General features: G+C 45.2%; 1 protein-coding gene across 3 annotated transcripts in view; it reads right to left on the bottom strand.

The window, feature by feature from the left end:
* Positions 1-18,901, bottom strand: part of ANKRD44 (ankyrin repeat domain 44) — a 352,825-nt gene that overhangs the window by 81,449 nt on the left and 252,475 nt on the right. For all 3 annotated transcript variants that reach the window (XM_075529200.1, XM_075529203.1, XM_075529202.1), the window contains exons 13-16: positions 18,250-18,318; positions 15,039-15,179; positions 13,453-13,533; positions 4,191-4,302 (exon numbers count right to left, since the gene is read on the bottom strand). In XM_075529200.1, coding sequence (XP_075385315.1) covers positions 4,191-4,302; positions 13,453-13,533; positions 15,039-15,179; positions 18,250-18,318 — 403 coding nt within the window. The remainder of the gene's footprint in view (positions 1-4,190; positions 4,303-13,452; positions 13,534-15,038; positions 15,180-18,249; positions 18,319-18,901) is intronic.

Here is an 18,901-nt window from a genome sequence, read left to right as displayed (position 1 = left end):
AATTATTTATAAACTATCAAGGGACCAGGGGTGGGATCGGGGAGGGAGGGGGATGGGGGGAAAAAAAGGGAAACCGAGCTGATTCCAGGAACCCAAGTGGAAGGTGAATTATGAGAGTGACGAGTGCAACGAATGTATAAGGGTGCTTTGCTCAATTGATGTATGTACAGATTGTGATAAGAGCCTTATGAGCCCCAATAAAAAGATTTTTAAAAAAAGGAAAAAAAAAAAAAGAATCCTGATTTGGGGTTCCATTTCTCCCATTGAGCAGACAAATAGTTTTGCTAAGTCCACAGATTATTTGAATTCTTGGACACTCCTCCCATTAAAAGGTGGAATCGACTTCAACTCCCTGGAGCGGGTGCAGGGGGATGTACTTTCTACAGACATACTTTAACGGCAGTCCTTTCAAAGCTCAGTGACGGCAGTCCTTTCAAAGCTCAGTCATAAAAGGTGATATGGGATTCCTCCTACCCCCCCCCCCCCGTTTCCTCTGGATCCCTAAACACCATGCAACACATCCAGCTACTCTGGAACCATCATGTGGAGAAGACCAGGGGAGGAGCCCACGTAGATGCAGACATCAAGGCCCACTAACCCTCAGCGAGTCAAGACTTCCAGCTCGGGAGACAACCTGTGAGTGCGGTGGGTGGAGGTCACCCGGCCCCGGCTCTGGTAAGCTGCTGAGTTCCGATCCACACAAGAAGTGAAAGGTAACTTTTGTTGCTTTTGTTTACTAAGCTTTAGGGTGATTGTTTTTTTTTTTTTTTTTTTTAAAACATTTTATTAGGGGCTCATACAACACTTATCACAATCCATACATAGACATACATCAATTGTATAAAGCACATCTGTACATATTTTGCCCTAATCATTTTCTTTTTTTTTTTTTTTCTTTTTTTTTTTTCTTCTTTTACATTTTATTAGGGACTCCAACAACTCTTACCACAATCCATACATATATTTTTTTAACGCCGTCCCCGTAACTATGACGGACTGTCACCTTGAGTGTGGGGGTGGGGAAACCACAGGGTCTCACAAGGCAGACTTTAGCATGGATGGGAAGAATTCACGGAGCACTAGGCGGAGGCTACAAGAACCAGATGGCTACGGTCCCTGTGTGCTAGCCTCAGGATCGGGCCTGACCCAAAACTGCGGCAGGAGGCGCCCCGTACCTTCCTCACAATGGTTCCTGGGCCTGAGCCCATTGGGGCAGTCACTGTGTCAGGCCATCTCATTGTGGGCCTTCCTCTTTTCACTGCCTCTCTACTTACCAAGCATGATGTTTCTCCAGGGGTTGGAGGAAGAGAGTAGAACAGAATTAAAGATCAAAAACCAAATGTACTGAGCTGACAGACAAGACGGAAACTCCAAGGCTGGGACCCGCGGGCCACCTTCAAACCTGGAGTTGAAGTCCCTCTTGGGAGACAAAGCGAAAGGTGAGCAGTTACACTTGTGAGGTGTGTGCTTCTCTTAATAAAGGGTTAATTATTTGAAGATGGGGTGAGTTCAGTTCCAGACCTGAAGAGGTCTAAGGGTCATGGGGACTCGGGGGGGGGGGGGCGTCCCACGAGCCCCTTTAGGACCAGTAAGCCTGGTCTCATTCATGCTTTGGAGTTCTGTTCCACATGGTCTCTCATGCGACTGAGGACCTTCTGATAGGGTCCCTCTCAGAGCAGCTGGTGGTTGTAGCCAGGTACCACCTGGATTCAGGGTTGTGTTTGCTGATTTTTGCATGGTCCTTTGGTCACACACAGGACTGACTGCTCCCATGTCTCTTGATTTTTATAAAACTGTGAATACAATTTTAAATAGAAAACTAATTTGCTCTGTAAACTTTCTCCCAACTCACAATAAAATGTTAAAAACAAAAAGAATGGAACAATTGACACAAAAAATGCAGCAAAACAAAGCACCTCCAGAAATATCAACTCTTTATTTCTAAACGGGGTTATCTTTATGAGAATTTCCCCACATTTAGAGTTAAAAGAAATAGTCATGATGACGCTAAATGGGCCCATTTGAAGCCAGCGGCACAGCCAAAGGTACAGAAAGTAGATGGGGAACTGATCAGATACTTCTAAAGAGACAGTGAGCACCACTGCTCACTGCCTTTCTGCCCCACATCTTTCTCAATAGGCTGTGCAGTTGATGAAGTTCAAGTGGTTCCAGACACACCTGGAATAACTTTGAAAAGGACAACTACTCCTCTTAAAGCTACAACAAAAAGAGTTGGAGTCGGGCCAGAGACCGTGCTCTGTGGACCAGAGAAGAGTACATTGGGAATACCGAGTGTCTCCTGGGCTACCTGAACCGGAAATGATGCTCAGCATATGGCAAGTGATGGCCAAGAGGCAAGATTCAGCCATGAATTCTTCATTCTGTGCCACCACCACCCCACCCCTGCCTGCCACTCCTCACCCAGGGTTAGCAAAACAGACAGTTCATATAGCAAGCTCTCGTTTCTAGCTCCTAGCTTCTCTTGAATCCCTGGAGATCTAGCAACCTTGGGCATGCATTCCCACCAGGCCTCAATCAGCTACAGTGGCTAACAGTGTCTCAGTTCAACTGTAACATGAATTTTCTATCCCCCGCCCCCCACTCTCCACTCCAATTTTCACTTCACTCATTTACTTTACCTTCCTGGGACCCGTGGGCATTTGAGCATGTGTCCCATCTACTGGGAAGTTTCAAACTCCCAAACCCCAGGTGTTTCTTGACTACCATAAATTTCAAAGTGTTGGTGGTTTGAAAATTTAAGTAAATTTTGCCATCTGTGCCCTTTTAAATTACATACACTATGTTATAAGGTATTTTACAATCCATTCACCTTCAGCTCCCTCAGAAAAGGAAGTCTTACTTGTTCCAACTAGTGCGGCATTATTAAACATACCTATGAGGCTAAAGTCGGAGCGAACTGCACTGATGAACCATACAACTTTCCTCTAGTTCTTTAATGCTTCCTCCCCTCCTACTATCATGATCCCAATTCTACCTTACAAATCTGGCTACCTCAGAGCATGTACACAGGTACAGATAAGAGCTGGAAACACAGGGAATCCAGATCAGGTAAACCCCTCAAGACCAATAATGAGAGTAGCCATACCAGGAGAGTAAGAGGAAGGTGAGGTAAAAAAGGGGAACCTATCATATCACAATGATCTGCCTATAACCCCCTCCCTCCCAGGGGGATGGACAACAGAAAAGTGGGTGAAGGGAGACATAGGTCAGTGTAAAAAATGAAAAAATAATTAATAAATTATCAAGGGTTCATGAAGGATGGAGGGAAAAGGAGGGAGGGGAAATGAGAAGCTGATACCAAAGGCTCAAGAAGAAAGAAAATGTTTTAAAAATGATGGCAACAAATGAACCAATGTGCTTGACACAATGGATGGATGTATGGATTGTGATAAGAGTTGTATGAGCCCCCAATAAAATGATTAAAGAAAAAGAAAAGAGAGAGATGATTGGCCAGTTCAGAAACCCACAGGAGCATTTCTACCCTGCCCAAAAGGTCGCTATGGTCAGGAAGGGGTTTGATGGCATCGAGATCTCCCAGGCTAAGTATTCCACACGTATGCCTTGACATTACTATAGAAGAAGTATTAACTGATCTCCATCTTGCAGGTGGGAAAGCTGTGCCTTAGAGGAAGTAGGGGGACAAAACTAAGACCCTAACACAAGACAGTTTGATTCTGTGCTACTACAATCATCACTAATTTCATAGAAAATGTTATATCCCAAATCTAACTATCTAAAGCAATTAGAGACCCGGTAGGGGATGAACAGCAAGCCAATATCAGTGCCCACGTTACCATGACAAACCCAAAAGGCAAACAAACAGTATAACGCCATGAAACGCAGTTACTGAATATTAGAACATGATGTGCCCCTGAGCGATGTGGTGTATCTTTACTTTCTTTCATACAAAAGTTTAGACACGGGGCTAACATTCCAACCCAAGTTAATGTGAAAGGGTGCATTGTCGGCGCTGGGCTTAGAATGGATAGAAACAGGAGAGCGATATGTTATAAAGTGAAGCAATATAATTGTGCGACACAGAATATTTTCAAGGAGATTTCTAGTGGTAACTTAATGAATTAGGCCGTGAGAGCATTTGCTGAGATGTTAAGACCAGTGATTTCAGCTGTGTATGCGCATGTGTGTGTACACAAAAGAAAACCACTCACCAACTCCAGACACGGTCTGTGGCCATGGGCAGCAGCATAATGCATGCCATTGTAACCTTCCTTGTCCCGGAGAGATGGGTCTGCACCATTCTGAAGCAGAAACTCTAAACATCTACAAATATAAAGACAGAATGCTATTCAGAAAACTCCTCTAGGCCAAAATGGATAACCAAAGCAGAGTCCTTTATGAATTCCAACATTTCTTTGGAAATATTATAGCAATAAACTCTCATGAGCAATATAATATATTTACATAGGCTTTACTTCAGCATGAAATGGGCATTCTAGAATTCAGGAGATGCCTTAAGAGGGCAAGCAAAGTCCCTGCCCCTTGTATTGGGGCATAGAACCTGTCTGGCACCAGGGTTATTGAGTAATAAGTTGTTCAAAAGACAATGTCTTAACAAAGGGCGAGGGTATTGCAACAAGGTAGACCTTAACAGGGAATTTGTTTTCAACTTTTCTTTTGGCTAGTCTAAGATCAAAAGGTCAGAAAACGCAAGTTAGAAATAGTGAAAGAGAGAGAGAGAGAGAGAGAGAGAGAGAGAGAGAGAGAGAGAGAGAGAGATCTTAAGAATAGCTTTTAAAATAAGACAAGGGAATGAGTCATTTTTTAATATAAAAGAATTCAGCAACCACATACAAAGACACACAATGCACCATTAGCATAGGCTAGAACTCAAAACAATACACTTTAAAAACCCTTTCTAAAAAGGCAGATTAAGAGACCACTGAAAATGGTTGCTTTAGCCAAATTTGGCAAAGCAACTAGCTGGTGCTTAGCTATCAGAGGAATAGCATTGGGGGTCTTAGTCTTCAAACAGCTGTCTAGGTAAGCCGGCAACTAAGTCCATGTAAAAGAAGCACACCAGTCTATGTGATGTCATGCTTATACATAATAAATTCCAAATCCAAAGGAGGGAATGGTATCAGAGCTTAAATTGTGAACATATAGTTTGCAGAAAGCTATGGATGACAGCGGAAGTCCATCTGCAGAATACACACTTGGATTAGGCTTCAGATTAATCCCGTCTGATCATAGTTGAAGGATGTACGTAGTCTTTTTATCAGAGAACATTGTAAAGTTGATTAAGACAGACATAGTTGGGCCAGAATGTAATATCATTTGATTTCCCTTTTGATTCATTTTAAAGTAGTTTCAGTTAAAAAAAAAGTGAAGGGGATGGGTTAAGGCTCTGGTGACTCCTCTTTAATCAGGGATGTGGTTAAAGGAGGCATGAATGGCCTTGCTGTCATGCAGAATGCATTGGAAAGTGGGTTGTTTCAGATGACATTAGGTTAAATTTTAGCACACCTTATCATTTGATCTCCCGTATTATCCATTTAAAATTTGTTCTGGTTTTTTAATATTTTCTGCTTTCTTTTCAATTATTGTTTTATGTTATTAGTGCTAGTTTTTTTTTTCACGTTTTTCTGTACATGAAATACAGAATATCTACAGCGGCAGTAACTAGAGTAATGTTTCCTTGAAGGTTATGAGAGAGGCGGTTGGGGGTAAATGGAGAGCTAATAATGAGTACAAGGATGAAGAAAATGTTGAACAACCCTTCATGTGATTGAACTATTGTGATTGAACTATTGCATTGTATGATGTGCGAATTATCAGCCAATAAAATTGTTTTAAAAAACCCTTTCTGAGTAGTAGCTTTCCTGAAAAAATCCACAGCCATTGAAAAGGTTAAAGAGAAAGTATTATTTTGAAACCTTCAGAACATTAGTATTATATCTATGTTAAATAGGACATACTTGTCAAACTGATCCATTTCATACCCAAATAAAAATTGTAGGGTTAATAATTGGCATATATACCTATTTATATACCTATATATATAAATCTTCCAACAAAAGAAAAATCTATATATAGTTTAATCAAAAACCTTTAAATGACATTTACCTGTCTTCTGGTAAAGATAAAAGAATAAATCATTCGCACCGATGAAACACACAAGCTTCCTCTAGTTCAGTGGTCCTCAAGCTTCCTAATGCCATGACCCTTTAGGAAAGTTTCTCATGTTGTGGTGATCCCCCCCAACCATAAAATTATTTTCATTGCTACTTCATCACTGCCATTTTGCTACTGTTATAATAGGACAATCGCTGTGATGGGGTCACGACCCACCGGTTGAGAACTGTTGCTGTAGTTCTTTAAAGCTTTCTGTTCCCCCCCGCCCCCGCCTACTCTCCCCATTACCATGATCCTAGTTCTACCTTACAAGTCTGCTAGACCAGAGCATGTACACGGGTACAGATAAGAGCTCCCAACACAGGGAATCCGGAGCAGATAAGCCCCTCAGGACCAATAAGGGGAGCAGCGATACTAGAGGGCAAGGGGGGCGGGTAAGAGGGGACCAATCACTGTGATCGATGGATGGCCCCTCTCCCAGGGGGATGGACAGCAGAAAAGTGGGTGGAATGAGACAGTGGTCAATGTAAGACATGAAAAAAATAATTTCAAGGGGACATGGGGGGGGGGGAGGAAATGAGCGGATACCAGGGGCTCAAGTAGAAAGAAAATTTTTTGAAAGAGTTGATGACAACATATGTACAGAAGTGTTTGACACAATGGATATATGTATGGCTTGTGATAGGAGTTGTAAGAGCCTCTAATAAAATAAAGTTAAAAATTGAATAAAAAACAAAAGAATACAAAACACACACACACACACCAAAGAGAATAAACCCCTCCTTCTTGTTGGGTGCTTCTTGAGTGGGTTCCAGCGCCCAGCAACCGTTTGCCCAACAGGATGGAACTGTCCACCGGCACCGGCCTCACAGTCACTGGCTTGCGCGAGCCCATTGTTGTCGCCATTGCACCACTTTCTTACTGAGTCTCTTCTTCCTTCGCTCATTCTCTACTAAGCCTGCGGGTCTCTCTCTTGATAACTTGTCCACAGTACATGAGACGAGGTCTGGCCCTCCTCAATTCTAAAGAGCTTTCTGGCTGTGATTCCCCCACGAACATTCATTTGCCATGCTGGCAGTCCATGGTATTTGCAATCGTCTTCACCAAGACCATAATTATTTTAAAATTATTTGTTATGGGTTGGGTGGAGCCTTACAGGGTAAATCGGTTTTCCATGTAAACAATGAGACATTTTTGTGTCTTGATTTCAACCCATCTAGCATCACTTATCCTACGTCATCCCTGGGTTTTCTGGCTCCACTCCTCTCCCAACCCTTCTGAACTGTGTCCTTGGGTAAATACTGGCCTTTTCATAAAAAACAACTACCCCTGAATCATTAATTATGCTAGGATGGGCACACCACTCTGGTATCACTGTTCCACCTTACAGACCTGCCTGTTGCTTGGCTGCTAATTGAGGCACTGGAGTGAGTTCAGGTGCAGACTTGAAGAGCAGCAATGGGCTTTTACCAGCAAGCCTGGTCGTTTTTATGGTGTTGAGGTTTGTTCTCTATTTTTCTCCCACTCTACGTAGGACCTTCTAGGGGCATTCCTTTCAGAACAACTGGTTGAGGTAGCTGGCACCATGTGTATCGTTTCTAGTCTCAGGTCGTACAGGCTGATATTCATAGCCCATTAGATTGTTTTCACGTGTTTTTTATTTTACTCATTCTTTCCTCCAGGCAGGGAGAGGCCATTAGTTGTACCTTAGATGGCCACTGACAAGCTTATAAAACCCCAGTTGCTACTCCCCAAAGTGGGGTGTAAAAAATTGCCTCTGGGTTATGCTATGTCAGTTGGCCTTGTTGTCTCTTGGGATTTTGGTCCAGAGTCCCCAAGTCCATCAAGGTGTTTGGCTGTTTGATTACATCTAAGAAGTGTCCATTCCTTTGCCCCCAGTATGCTCCACCACATTTTGGGATATATTTGCAGCACAGATAAATACACATGTAGAAATATGCCCTGAAAAGCCTAGCTATTCATGGGTAGTCCCACATCCATTTAGCCTGCATGCCTATCTATGTATCTTTTCATAGATCATTGTTATGACAGGATTGGTGACACCATAATTCAAATGCATCAATGTTTCCTCAGTCTCCATAATAATTCTTCAGCTTCTACATGTGCATGGGAAGACTGAATATATTGTGGCTCGGGTCAAGTGCACCTTGGTCCTCAAGGTGATCTTTGCTTTTGAACACGTGAAAGAGGTCTTTTGCAGCTGATTGACTCATTGCTATACATCGTTTGATTTCTTAACTCTTGACTGTTACTTCCATGGGTCAATCACTCATAGAGATAATTAAAACAGATACTTTGATTTCCAAAAATACGGATAAAAGTCAATGTTTTAAACCAAATAGCTCTCTGTCCCACAATTTATGCATAAAATGTTCCCTGGTAAGTCGAACTGTTTCTGGAATGCTGTTATCACGTTGTCTCTGGTGATTTGCACTTATAAGGAAATCTTTTTTTTTTAATCTCATGGACAGAATCCCAGGTGTGACTCATTTCCAACCCAATCCATCCTTTAAATAAAGCCTTCCACAGGAATAGTGTTGTAGGGACACACAACACCTCAGACCCTTCACAGATGTCACTGTGAGTTGAAATCAACTCAATGGCAGTGGATGTCACTTGGTTTCCTACTTCCAGCAGTGTGATCAGAAATAACCACCAAACTCAAACTAAACCACTTACCACCAAGTCGGCTCCAGTGGGATAAGCAGAACTCCCCTCCCTCTGTGTGTATTTCCAGGACCATGTCTTCATGGAAACATACAACCACACTTTTCTAGCTGCTGATAGGCTTGACCTGCTGACCTTTCAGGTAGCCGCTGAGGGCTTTACCCACTGTGCCACCAGGGCTCCTGGACACAACAGTACTAAACAGTTTTAAGAGTCTCTACATTGTTTCTAAATGTTTTAACTGAGAAGACCCATCTTCTCTCGTTCCAGGGCCCTAACTAGCCATATGGCACCAAGTTGTAAGGTCAGGGGTGCGCATGGAGGGGCGGGAAGTCTTTCTTTGCATGAAAGTGCTAACAGACCCAAAGCAAGCTCTCAGTTCTGCTGCAGAAGGGATCGTCTGTTGAGATGGCTTGCATCTTTATATTCTTAATTTCCTTCTTTTAAATGTGGGTATCTTATAGAGAAACCTTAGTGGCTCTTCTTTATGCACAGCTGAGATTCCTAGCCCCACACTAGCCATGTCCCACAACCAGGCCAGAAGCACCCTCTCTAACTCACTCCTTCCACAGGCTGGGCACAGGAAAAGCCCAGTGGGAGGTCGGGATAGCCTGGACTGGACAGGGAGCACTTGGGTCATGGAGGAAAAACACTTGCTGCAACAAGTGTAGACAGTGCTGGGTGCAAACAGCATGGTGTCACGAGGGGCGATGGCGCCCGGGCAGAAACTCATGGTGTGATCCCCTCCCACTCCCAGGCTGCCTCCCACATCAGAATCCTCAGCTATGTTTACAGTCAGTTTCAATCATGGGATCCTATGTGATAAATAGAGTTGTAAATGGCCTCAATCAAATTCCTTCCTGATTCTATGTCCATGGACCACAAAACTGGTTTGTGAAGCCGTTCTACATGGGATATGTTATTGGTACCAAGTGCAATTCCTTTAAAAACAGTTCTCGTCCCTCTCCTAGTTCCTGCTTCATTCCCCAAAAGTGACTGATCTAGTTCACAAGCAACTAACGACTATAAGATTTAAGCAAGACGCCAGAAAATTTGACAAGAGCAGCAATTAAAACAACACCGGCAGCAACCAAGACAGTAACAGTGAGTGCTGTCAGTGTGGGCAGACAAACCCGTGTGATTCAAGCATCGTCATAATGCGCACTGCTGACAGCTCTGACTGGTACAAGTCAGAAGGTTCAAAGTGTCAATCAACATAGTTTTAGCTTTGCTGGGGGTTGGGTAGGACTCTCAGCTGTGAATAAAGCATGAAAATGTTTTGTTGTTATATCTAAGTACAGGGAAATTTTTATTTAAAAAATATTAACTCTGCTGAAACTGCACAATTTTATTTATGTGTTTTTAGCTTTAGAATTTTATTGAATGCCCTTTATCTGGACGAGAAATGTCCTGTTTTTGTTTGTTTGTTTTTATTACTAAATCATTATATTGGGGCTCTTTCAGCTCTTATAACAATCCATACATCAATTGTATCAAACACATCTGGACATATGTTGCCATCATCATTTCAAAACATTTTCCTTCTCCTTGAGCCCTTGGTATCAGCTCCTCTTTGCTCCCACCCTCCCATCCTCGTGGACCCCTGATAAACTATAAATTATTATCATTTTCAGATCTTATACTGTCCACTGTCTCCCTTCACTCACGTTTCTGTTGTTTGTCCCCCTGCGGGGGTGTTATATATTGATCATTGCACTTGGTTCCCCGTTGTTTGCCTCTCCCCTCCACCTTCCCCCTACACTCATGGTATGGCTACTCCCATTATTGTTCCTGAGGGGTTAATCTGTCCTGGATTCTGTGTGTGAAGAGCTCTTATCTGTAGCAGGGTACATGTTCCGGTCTAGGGGATTTGTAAGGTAGGACTGGGGTCGTGATGGTGGGGGAGGGAGCATTAGAGAGCTAGAGGAATGGGTTGAGTTATGCTGCACCCTGGCTGTCTCGCTCTTTCCTGTGACCCTTCTGTGAGGGACTGTCCAACTGTCTACAGATGGGCTTCGGGTCTCCACTCTGATCCCCATCATTTGCATCAATATATTTGTTTGGGGTCTTCTGATGCCTGATCCTGCCGACACCTTGTGATCAAACAGGCTGGCTGCACAATATTTTGTTAAGATATTGACCTCCCTCTGGCAGTGCCACTGCTGTGCCTCACCTGACAGTCCCCCAGTGACGCCACGGCAAACAGTGTAAGCACTCGCTGCTAAAGGAAAAGGTAGAAGTTGGAGCCCAGCCAACTGCACCTTGAAGGACAGTCCTGGCAATCACTTCTGAAACACGGCCAGCGACTGGATGCCCCTTTGGAACACGCTTCTACTCTGAAACACGGGGGGCACCATGCGTTGGCATTGTCTTGAGGGCAACTGGTTCCTGTGTGCTTGATAACTGGAGAAGGGAGTAAGCTAGTCAGAGTGTGTAGGCAAACTCCTAGCGAATTGGGTACCACAAGGGCAGGGCACCAAGCACAGGCACACGTTTGTTCATTTTCTCAACAGTTACTGAACACTGGCTTTGTGCCACCCACTGCACTGGACAGTGTGTGCGTCTCACTGTGACTTTGGAGCACAGGGGGCACTCAAGGATGATAGAGCATTAGATCTGTTCAATGGCCATCACTCCAGCCCCATCTCAGCAGGAGCTGGGTCTCATCAGAAGCCAGGGAGAAGCACATGGGGTGAGGCAGGATGGGAGCAGGAACTACCAGCAAGTTGATGATAGGGGAGCGGAGTACAAATGGTCTAATTCACTCGGAAATCACAAAAATTTTATTTAGTTGTTTACTGTCAAGTGGATTCTAACTCCTAGTGACCCTATATGGCACACAGGACTGCCCCAGCGCGTTTCCTGGGCTGTCATCACTCCGGGTGCAGAGTTGTTAGGAGGTTGCAAGTATCTGCATTTTGGTTAAATGCAATGTGACTTCCTATTTATTCCCACCCACCACCATTGGGTTGATGCCAATCATAGCTCCACTGTAGGACGGAGCAGGCTGCTCCACGGGGCTTCAGAGGCTATACATCTTGATGAGAGCAGAACAGCATCATCTGTCTCGCATGGAGCTGCTGTTGAGTTCAAACAGTTAACCTTACAGTTAGCAGTCTGTGGTAGTTACATAATCTGTTGTAAATTTGAGACTAAAGAGCGAAGGGGTGGAGTTAATCAGGTCGCCACTTGATGACCTCATTTGGAAGCGCTAAGGAGATAACTAGCTCGCTGGAGGCGGGACACATGTTCACTGCTGGAAGACATTCCTGCTGACAAGACATGTGGAGCTACTGGAGCTGGAGGAGCCACGTAGAGACCCCTGCCAGCACTGAGATGCTTACACCGCCACTGGGTCCACAAGACTTTCCACCCACTGGCCTGTGATCTTGCTGTATTCGGCATGTGAGTCTGAAGAGGAATTTATAGATTGGTATCGGACATAGTTAATATCAGACTAATGCACTTGGTCTGGACTGGACTGGGATGTTTTCTTAATGTGCATTTGTTCTTTCATATAAAGTTCTTTCCTATACTCACGTGAGCGTCTCCCTGGATTTGTTTCTCTAGTCCGCCTGGACTAACACACAGTCTAAATGCTTAATCTATTGCGCTACCAGGGACCTTTTATTTCGACTCAAAAAACCAAGCCCACTGTTGACGCTGACTCATAGCAAACCGATCTATAGAGAGTTTCCAAGGTTATAAGTCTTTTGGGGAGCAGGTTGCTTCACCTTTATCCTGCAGAGCAGCTGGTGGGGTTGAACCACTGACCTTGCAGCTACCAGTATAATACCTAGCCCACTATACCACCTGGTCACCTATCCTTTATTTAAAAAATGTTTTTAAGCTCTTTAATCGGGGCTTTTTAAATAGTTTTATTGGAAGTTAATCTGCATATCATATAATGTAATAGTTCAGTCATATCAAGAAGTTATATAATCATTACCACAATCAATTTTAGACTACATTCTTACCCCCCCCCATGGTTAAATCACTTTAAAAATGAGTTGTGTGATCATCAATTTTAGTGCTCCCTCCCCACTCCCACATTCCTATCCCTTATTTATAACCAAAAGCGTGTGGGTGGGGGCGCTACAGCCATCAAGTCCATTGCAACGCATAGCAATCCTTTGAGACAGAGTAGAACTGCCTGGGGGCGGAGTGGGGTGGGGTTATGAAGCCGGCAAGGATTTTGTGGGAGTTGAAGCCTCATTTTTCTCCTGCAGGGTGGCTGGTGAGTTCGAACTGCTGGCCTGGGGTTAGCATCCCAATGCATAACCCACTGTGTCACCAGGGCTCTTTTATATGAGGTGCTAAGTGGTTTGTTCCAGGTAATAAAAGACGAGCTTATAAAAGGACTAGGTCCCCTGAGGCACAAACAGAAATGGTATTTAAGAAACTTGGTCCTAAAAACCACTGGCCAACCCCAGTGGGGGTTGCAGCAAAGCAGGCAATTTTAGAAAGAGCTGCCAGTGTGAAAACCAACCAAGCCAAACGATGTATTAAAAGACTAATTTCTTCTTAATTCAACGTTGCTACCTAAACATTCCAAGTGAAACCCCACAGGAGCCGGCTGGCCCATGTGGTGCCTCAGGGAGCAGAGCCGTCAGAAATGCCCCCTGGCTCCTCCACGGAAGAGACACTTACAGTGCAGCGTCCTTTTCCTTGAGCTCCCGGGCTTGTTCGAGTTCTTCTGAATTTTCATCGGTGCTTCCTAAGATGGTCTTACTTCTCAGCATAAGGAATAGAAAAGAAATGCAATGAATTTTTTTAATGACACAGTCGCTCATGGTTTGGGTGTAATTTATATCCCAATTATTTTCACCCCAACCCCAAAATGAAGTAAAACAAACACCCCTGATTTTCACCCAGGGTTTGCACGGTTCTTGCAAGGTCATCCAGTGAATCTATTAGAAAGGCATCTGATTAGGGGTCTGACTTTATTAAAGGTAGGCATGATTGATCCATCAATCTGCCCATCTTTCCATAAAGATCCTACACTCCCAGGGAAAAGTGGAAACACCCTTGCGCACACTACCCCGACTCTGACCACAGTCCTCGCTGTGTGCCTTCGAGTGCAGCGTCCCTGAGATGAGGTTCCAATAACCTCTCATCTGCCAGGGCAAGGCTCCCCCAGCCAAGAATCCCTTGCAGCTCTTTGCAAATGCAGAATGCTTGCTCCCTTCCCACTCCACCCCAAGGGAAGAGCCGAGGGCCTGTCACACGGCAAACACATAATCTACATGGCTACGGCCTTCTGGGATGTATGTCTGACTGGGTGGTGTTATATAAACAGGAAGGGAAAAACAAGCAGTCGTTTTTCAAATGATGGATCATAATCCATTGCTGAATTGTGAAATCAGTTTAGTGGGCTGCAGTCGACCATCCTGTAGTATTGTTTTTAAACATCACACATCCTGAGATGCTTCACAAACCTTTCCTTTCAGTGTCACACACTCATGCATAACACACCGTGGTGTCAGCGCATAAGACAGATTTCTTACTGCGGAACGCCATCTAAAACGCTTGAACACCACAGCTACCCTGTGGGATGAGCGGTCAGCACTGACCTAGAACCAAGGCTGGGGCACAGGGCAGAGAACAGTCAGTGGCTCTCCAAAGGGGTCACCAAAGAGTAGTCCCACAGGGAAGCCGTCACCCTTCAGCCTGTGAGAATCACCTTACAACAATGAGCACTTCTGGGGGGTTTCCTCCTTGAACTGGCTCACTTTGTTCTGTTTTCCTTTTCAGCCACCTGGCATTCAAATAGGTCCAGAGACATGGACTTCCTCCCTCCCCGCTGCGCTGTGGTTGACACTGGCGGATACTGCAGCTGAGGGCTGGGGCCTCTGCAGGCGAGGCAGTGACTGCGCATGGATCAACACATGGACGTTTGGCAGCAAACGAAGCACTGACGTGGTGCTAACGAAAACCTCAGTGAGTGTCGAAATGAATTACAACCGACTTGAGCAAACTGAAAACCAGGGCTTGATGGTTCCACTTGGCATTGCACCCACAAAACAGAGACATCATTGTGCAGTGACATGAAATAACCAGAGAGCGAGAGCGGGACGGGGAAGTGGGGGTTAGAGATGAGGCAATCCGCACTCCCTTGGCTCTGGGTGAAAGAGAATCTTATCACTTTCGATGAGGTAGGAGGAAAGGAATTTGGAGCCCCTCCCAGCCCCCAGCCCGCCCCCCCCCCCCCCGGAAGCCTGAGGGGCTGTACTTACTTTCTATCCAGGTCTGACGCGGCCGCATAGTGCAAAGCCGTCCGTCCCCAGTCATCCGTTTCATTAACGTTGGCCCCTGTGGTCACTAACGTCTCGATGCAGTGGAAATGACAATTTGCAGCTGCATAGTGCAGAGGGGTCCTGGAAAACAAACAGCAGTTGGTTACGTCGTTCAGTCTGAAATACTCTCATCGCTGGCACTCGTGCCGCAAGCACTCCTGCGGGCCCACGGCTCTCCTGCTCTGAGAGGGCAAGTGCCTTTCGGAGCTGGAGTGACGACGCAACAAGGTCATGTACTCTCAGAGACCGCCTTCCTCTCCACTCCTGGTGCCCATCCTGGTTCCGGCCTCCCGGTGTTGACTTGGACCACTGCAAGCGCAGCTCTAGTGCCCCCTTTGCACTAACGGATTCCCAGTTGACACAGATAGCACGTCGGGTCTTCTAACATACCCACCCAAACCCAGCCACCGCAGACGTGTCGGTTCTATCTCGTGGCAATCCTATAAGACACAGACCTGCCCCACTGAGTTTCCAAGGCTGAAATCCCTATGGAAGCAAGCTGCCAAATCTTTCTCCAACAGGGTCGGGGGTAGGCTCAAGGCTGGGACAATTCGGTTAGCAGCTGAGCGCTTTAACCGATATGCCACCAGGGCTCATTTCCTAAGGCGCAGTCCCTGAACAAAGCCTGGAATTAAAAACCTCCTCTAGCTCTTGCCAATTGTTTAAAAGCTCTCTCCCCAGATGTCCCCAATGACCATATCCCAACTCTCAGAGGTTTCCTAGTTAAGTCCACACTTCTTGGCCCTTTGCCTTACTGCTTTCTCCCCCAGCAGTGCCCTGCCATGACCATCAAAACACAACGCATTTTCAGTTTTGAAGGTTCTTCCTCCTTGTGGTGCTCTTTCCTAGGTCTCCTCTGGGCTCATTCATACACTCCATGACCGGTGATCTGTCTCATCTTCCCCACTGCACCAGACGTCCGCTCCCAGCGGACAGACAAACCCAACCCAACTCACTGCCATCCATGCCGACTCCCAGGGACCCTGTAAGACCGGGTGGCACTGCCCCTGTGAGTTTCAGAAACTAGCTTTCTTTACGGGAGAGGATCATGCAGGCAGCAGCCCAACGCGGAACCACGACACCGCCGGGGCTTCTCCTCTGGGGTCAGGGGTACAGGTGAGCGGGAGAACACGTAGGCAGAATCAGAAGCCTGGTCTGGGCACATCTGCAGGTTGGGCCAAACCGTGTCCCCTCTTTGAGGCCTCTTGGAGTCTGCATCTCCCTGTAATTGTATAAGCAGTTTCTGTGGCCATGCCTTTCACCTGAGGGAGTTAATAGACACTCCCTCCCTCAGGACTCCCACCGCACAGACTGACTGAAAGAAGCCAAGTGAATCATATTCAGAACACACGAGAACCTTGCAAAGGGGGAGGCATTGCAAAAAAAAAAAAAAAAAACAAAGGTAATTTGCTTTATAGCCCTGATTTTTAAGTTCTCACCTATGTTAGTTTTTTTCCTGGTGTGCTTAACCAATATTCAGGGTCAGCACTCACCCAATGGCAACATTTATTTATTCAAGTATTTCTGAATACGCAAAGTCACACTAAAAATAAAGTCACTTTATTTGAAGAATTATTCATTTCTCACTTCTCAAGTATATATTTTATAGTCAATTTATGAGCTCTATTATTAGTTGCTTTTGCCCTCTTTAGTCCAGAAGGAGGAAATTATAAATACTTTACCTATTGCTGGGATTTTAATTAATTGGACTGGAAATGATTAGGTGTCAACCATAAGACAGGGCCCAGAGGGAAAGAGACCTGTCCTTATCTTCAGAAGAGTCAAGGTCACACGGGGAGAGGGAAAGAGAGAGCCTGCGAACGGTGAGTGGTGAGTGTCACAGTAGCAGAATGGGAATTGGGGAAGCAGAGACACGGAGCCCCCACCACAGTGTTGAGGGGAAAATTGGACAGGCATCTGGAAGCCTTAGGTAAGTAGGAGAAGAAACCTCTGGGAATGCCAGAAATCTAGCGTGTCAGTATATAGGAGGACTGGAGAATACTATAGGGTGAAAAAATAGAAAAACGGAATTAAAAGATAACAAAAATTTTCCATAAGCCTTTTTGAAGTTCCCTAGTCTATATGCATATGTATAAGTACACACTTGCCAGTTAGTCTTGTTAGGCAGCTTAGCCTAGGGAATTGGGAAGTCCATTAACGCATGCCCAGGAGAGCCCGCATAGGACAAAGCTGGATTTTCCCGCTGGTGGGCTCGGATGGGCATTACACTTGGAGCAGCCCACCTGGGTCAGGTGACTGCAATTCAGCCAATGGGATCGACCTGGGGTCTTTCACCACGCCTCCCCGGGGGAACCCTTGAAAAGGCAGGGACCTGAAGGCAGAGGGGCTTTTGTCTGGTCGTCTTCGTGGGAGGAGAGAGATCCTTGCATGACCCAGAGCAGTCTCTGCCAGGCCGCATGGTCAAAGGGGTGCCGCGTAAAACCTGAAGCTTCTTTTAACTCTCATTAAATTCACTCGGATCACGAGCCCGGCTTCGGCGTGAAATCTTTCTCGCGCGGAGCCAAGGACTGAGGCTGAAATCTAGCCCCGGAGAGAGAGAGACCTTACAGTCTCATGTCATATTTAGCTATGCAGAGGATCGATAGGTAAGAAAAGAATCTAGGGTCCATCCCAATAGACAAAGGGGCTACTAAGTATATGTGGTCAGCAATCACCCAACATGTATGGCGGCTGGCTGTTAACCATATGGTCAGTGGTTCAAATCCATGACGATATATATTTGTAATGTATATAAATACATATAATGTATATAAAGATTATATTTATATATAAATCAAACATGTCCACAAATGTATCCCAAGAGGAAATGTTCCATAATATAACAAAATGCTCCAGGTGTTGCCAGATTCTGGGTTGCGAGAGAGTTTTCAGAACTATGTTCGTGCAGGAGGATGAACAAGGGAAACACTAGAAACAACAGGCTCTTCCTAATCAGCGGCTGGGAGCTGAGCTGCGTCCTGTGCTGGTGCCTGCTTTGCTGGTGTTTTGCTACAAGAAGGGATTTCCATCTGGGGGTGGACTCTTCCCAGCTCGTTTCCCTGTTTATCCAGTCTGCCTCACATGTACTCCAGATGCACTGCGCCCCACTCGTTTATTTAGGCACCGGAAGCAGAGCTCCCTGATTACATACCTCCCACACTGGTCCTTTCTATGGACGTCTGCTCCGCTGCTTTGCAAGAGTTTTATACATTCCACATTGCTGGAAAGACAGGGAAACATGGTTAAGACGGTGAAGGTCGGTTGCTCGGCCATCCTCAGAAAGGGCTGTTTTCTACAGCGTGCATGCCAACAAGAAACTGTAGCGCTCGGTCTGAAGGCTGCTAATAAAAAGATACCCTAACCATCTTCAAGATCTAAAGATTTAAAGTTTTCCATTCAAAAGTCAGTGTAGAGCTTGATGGGACATTTTCCATTCGGTGCGGGAGGATTATATCATGATGATTACATGATTAAACATCTCAGTGTTGATTTCAGGGTTATCCTAAAATTCCTTGTCAAAACCCTCAAGAGTTTATGAAACAACCACTTAAGCCTATAATAATTCCATCACCTCTAAACAGTGACCTGCCGTGGAGGCGCGTTACCGGTTACCACAGCAGAATCAATTCACCATGATAAGCTTTTTCAGCCCAGACACTCCTTAATGGAAAATAAAATGGCTGTGTTTCCTGTCTTGGTAATCTGGATAAATAAATGTGCCGAAAATGATTCAATGGAGTACAGTGATCTCCCAAAGCTTCTTTGTCATTTGCAGAAGCAATAAATCATGTTTAGCAGGGAGA

The sequence above is a fragment of the Tenrec ecaudatus genome, chromosome 13 (assembly GCF_050624435.1).
Source record: "Tenrec ecaudatus isolate mTenEca1 chromosome 13, mTenEca1.hap1, whole genome shotgun sequence".
Taxonomy (NCBI): domain Eukaryota; kingdom Metazoa; phylum Chordata; class Mammalia; order Afrosoricida; family Tenrecidae; genus Tenrec; species Tenrec ecaudatus.
This window is presented reverse-complemented; position numbering and strand designations above follow the sequence as displayed.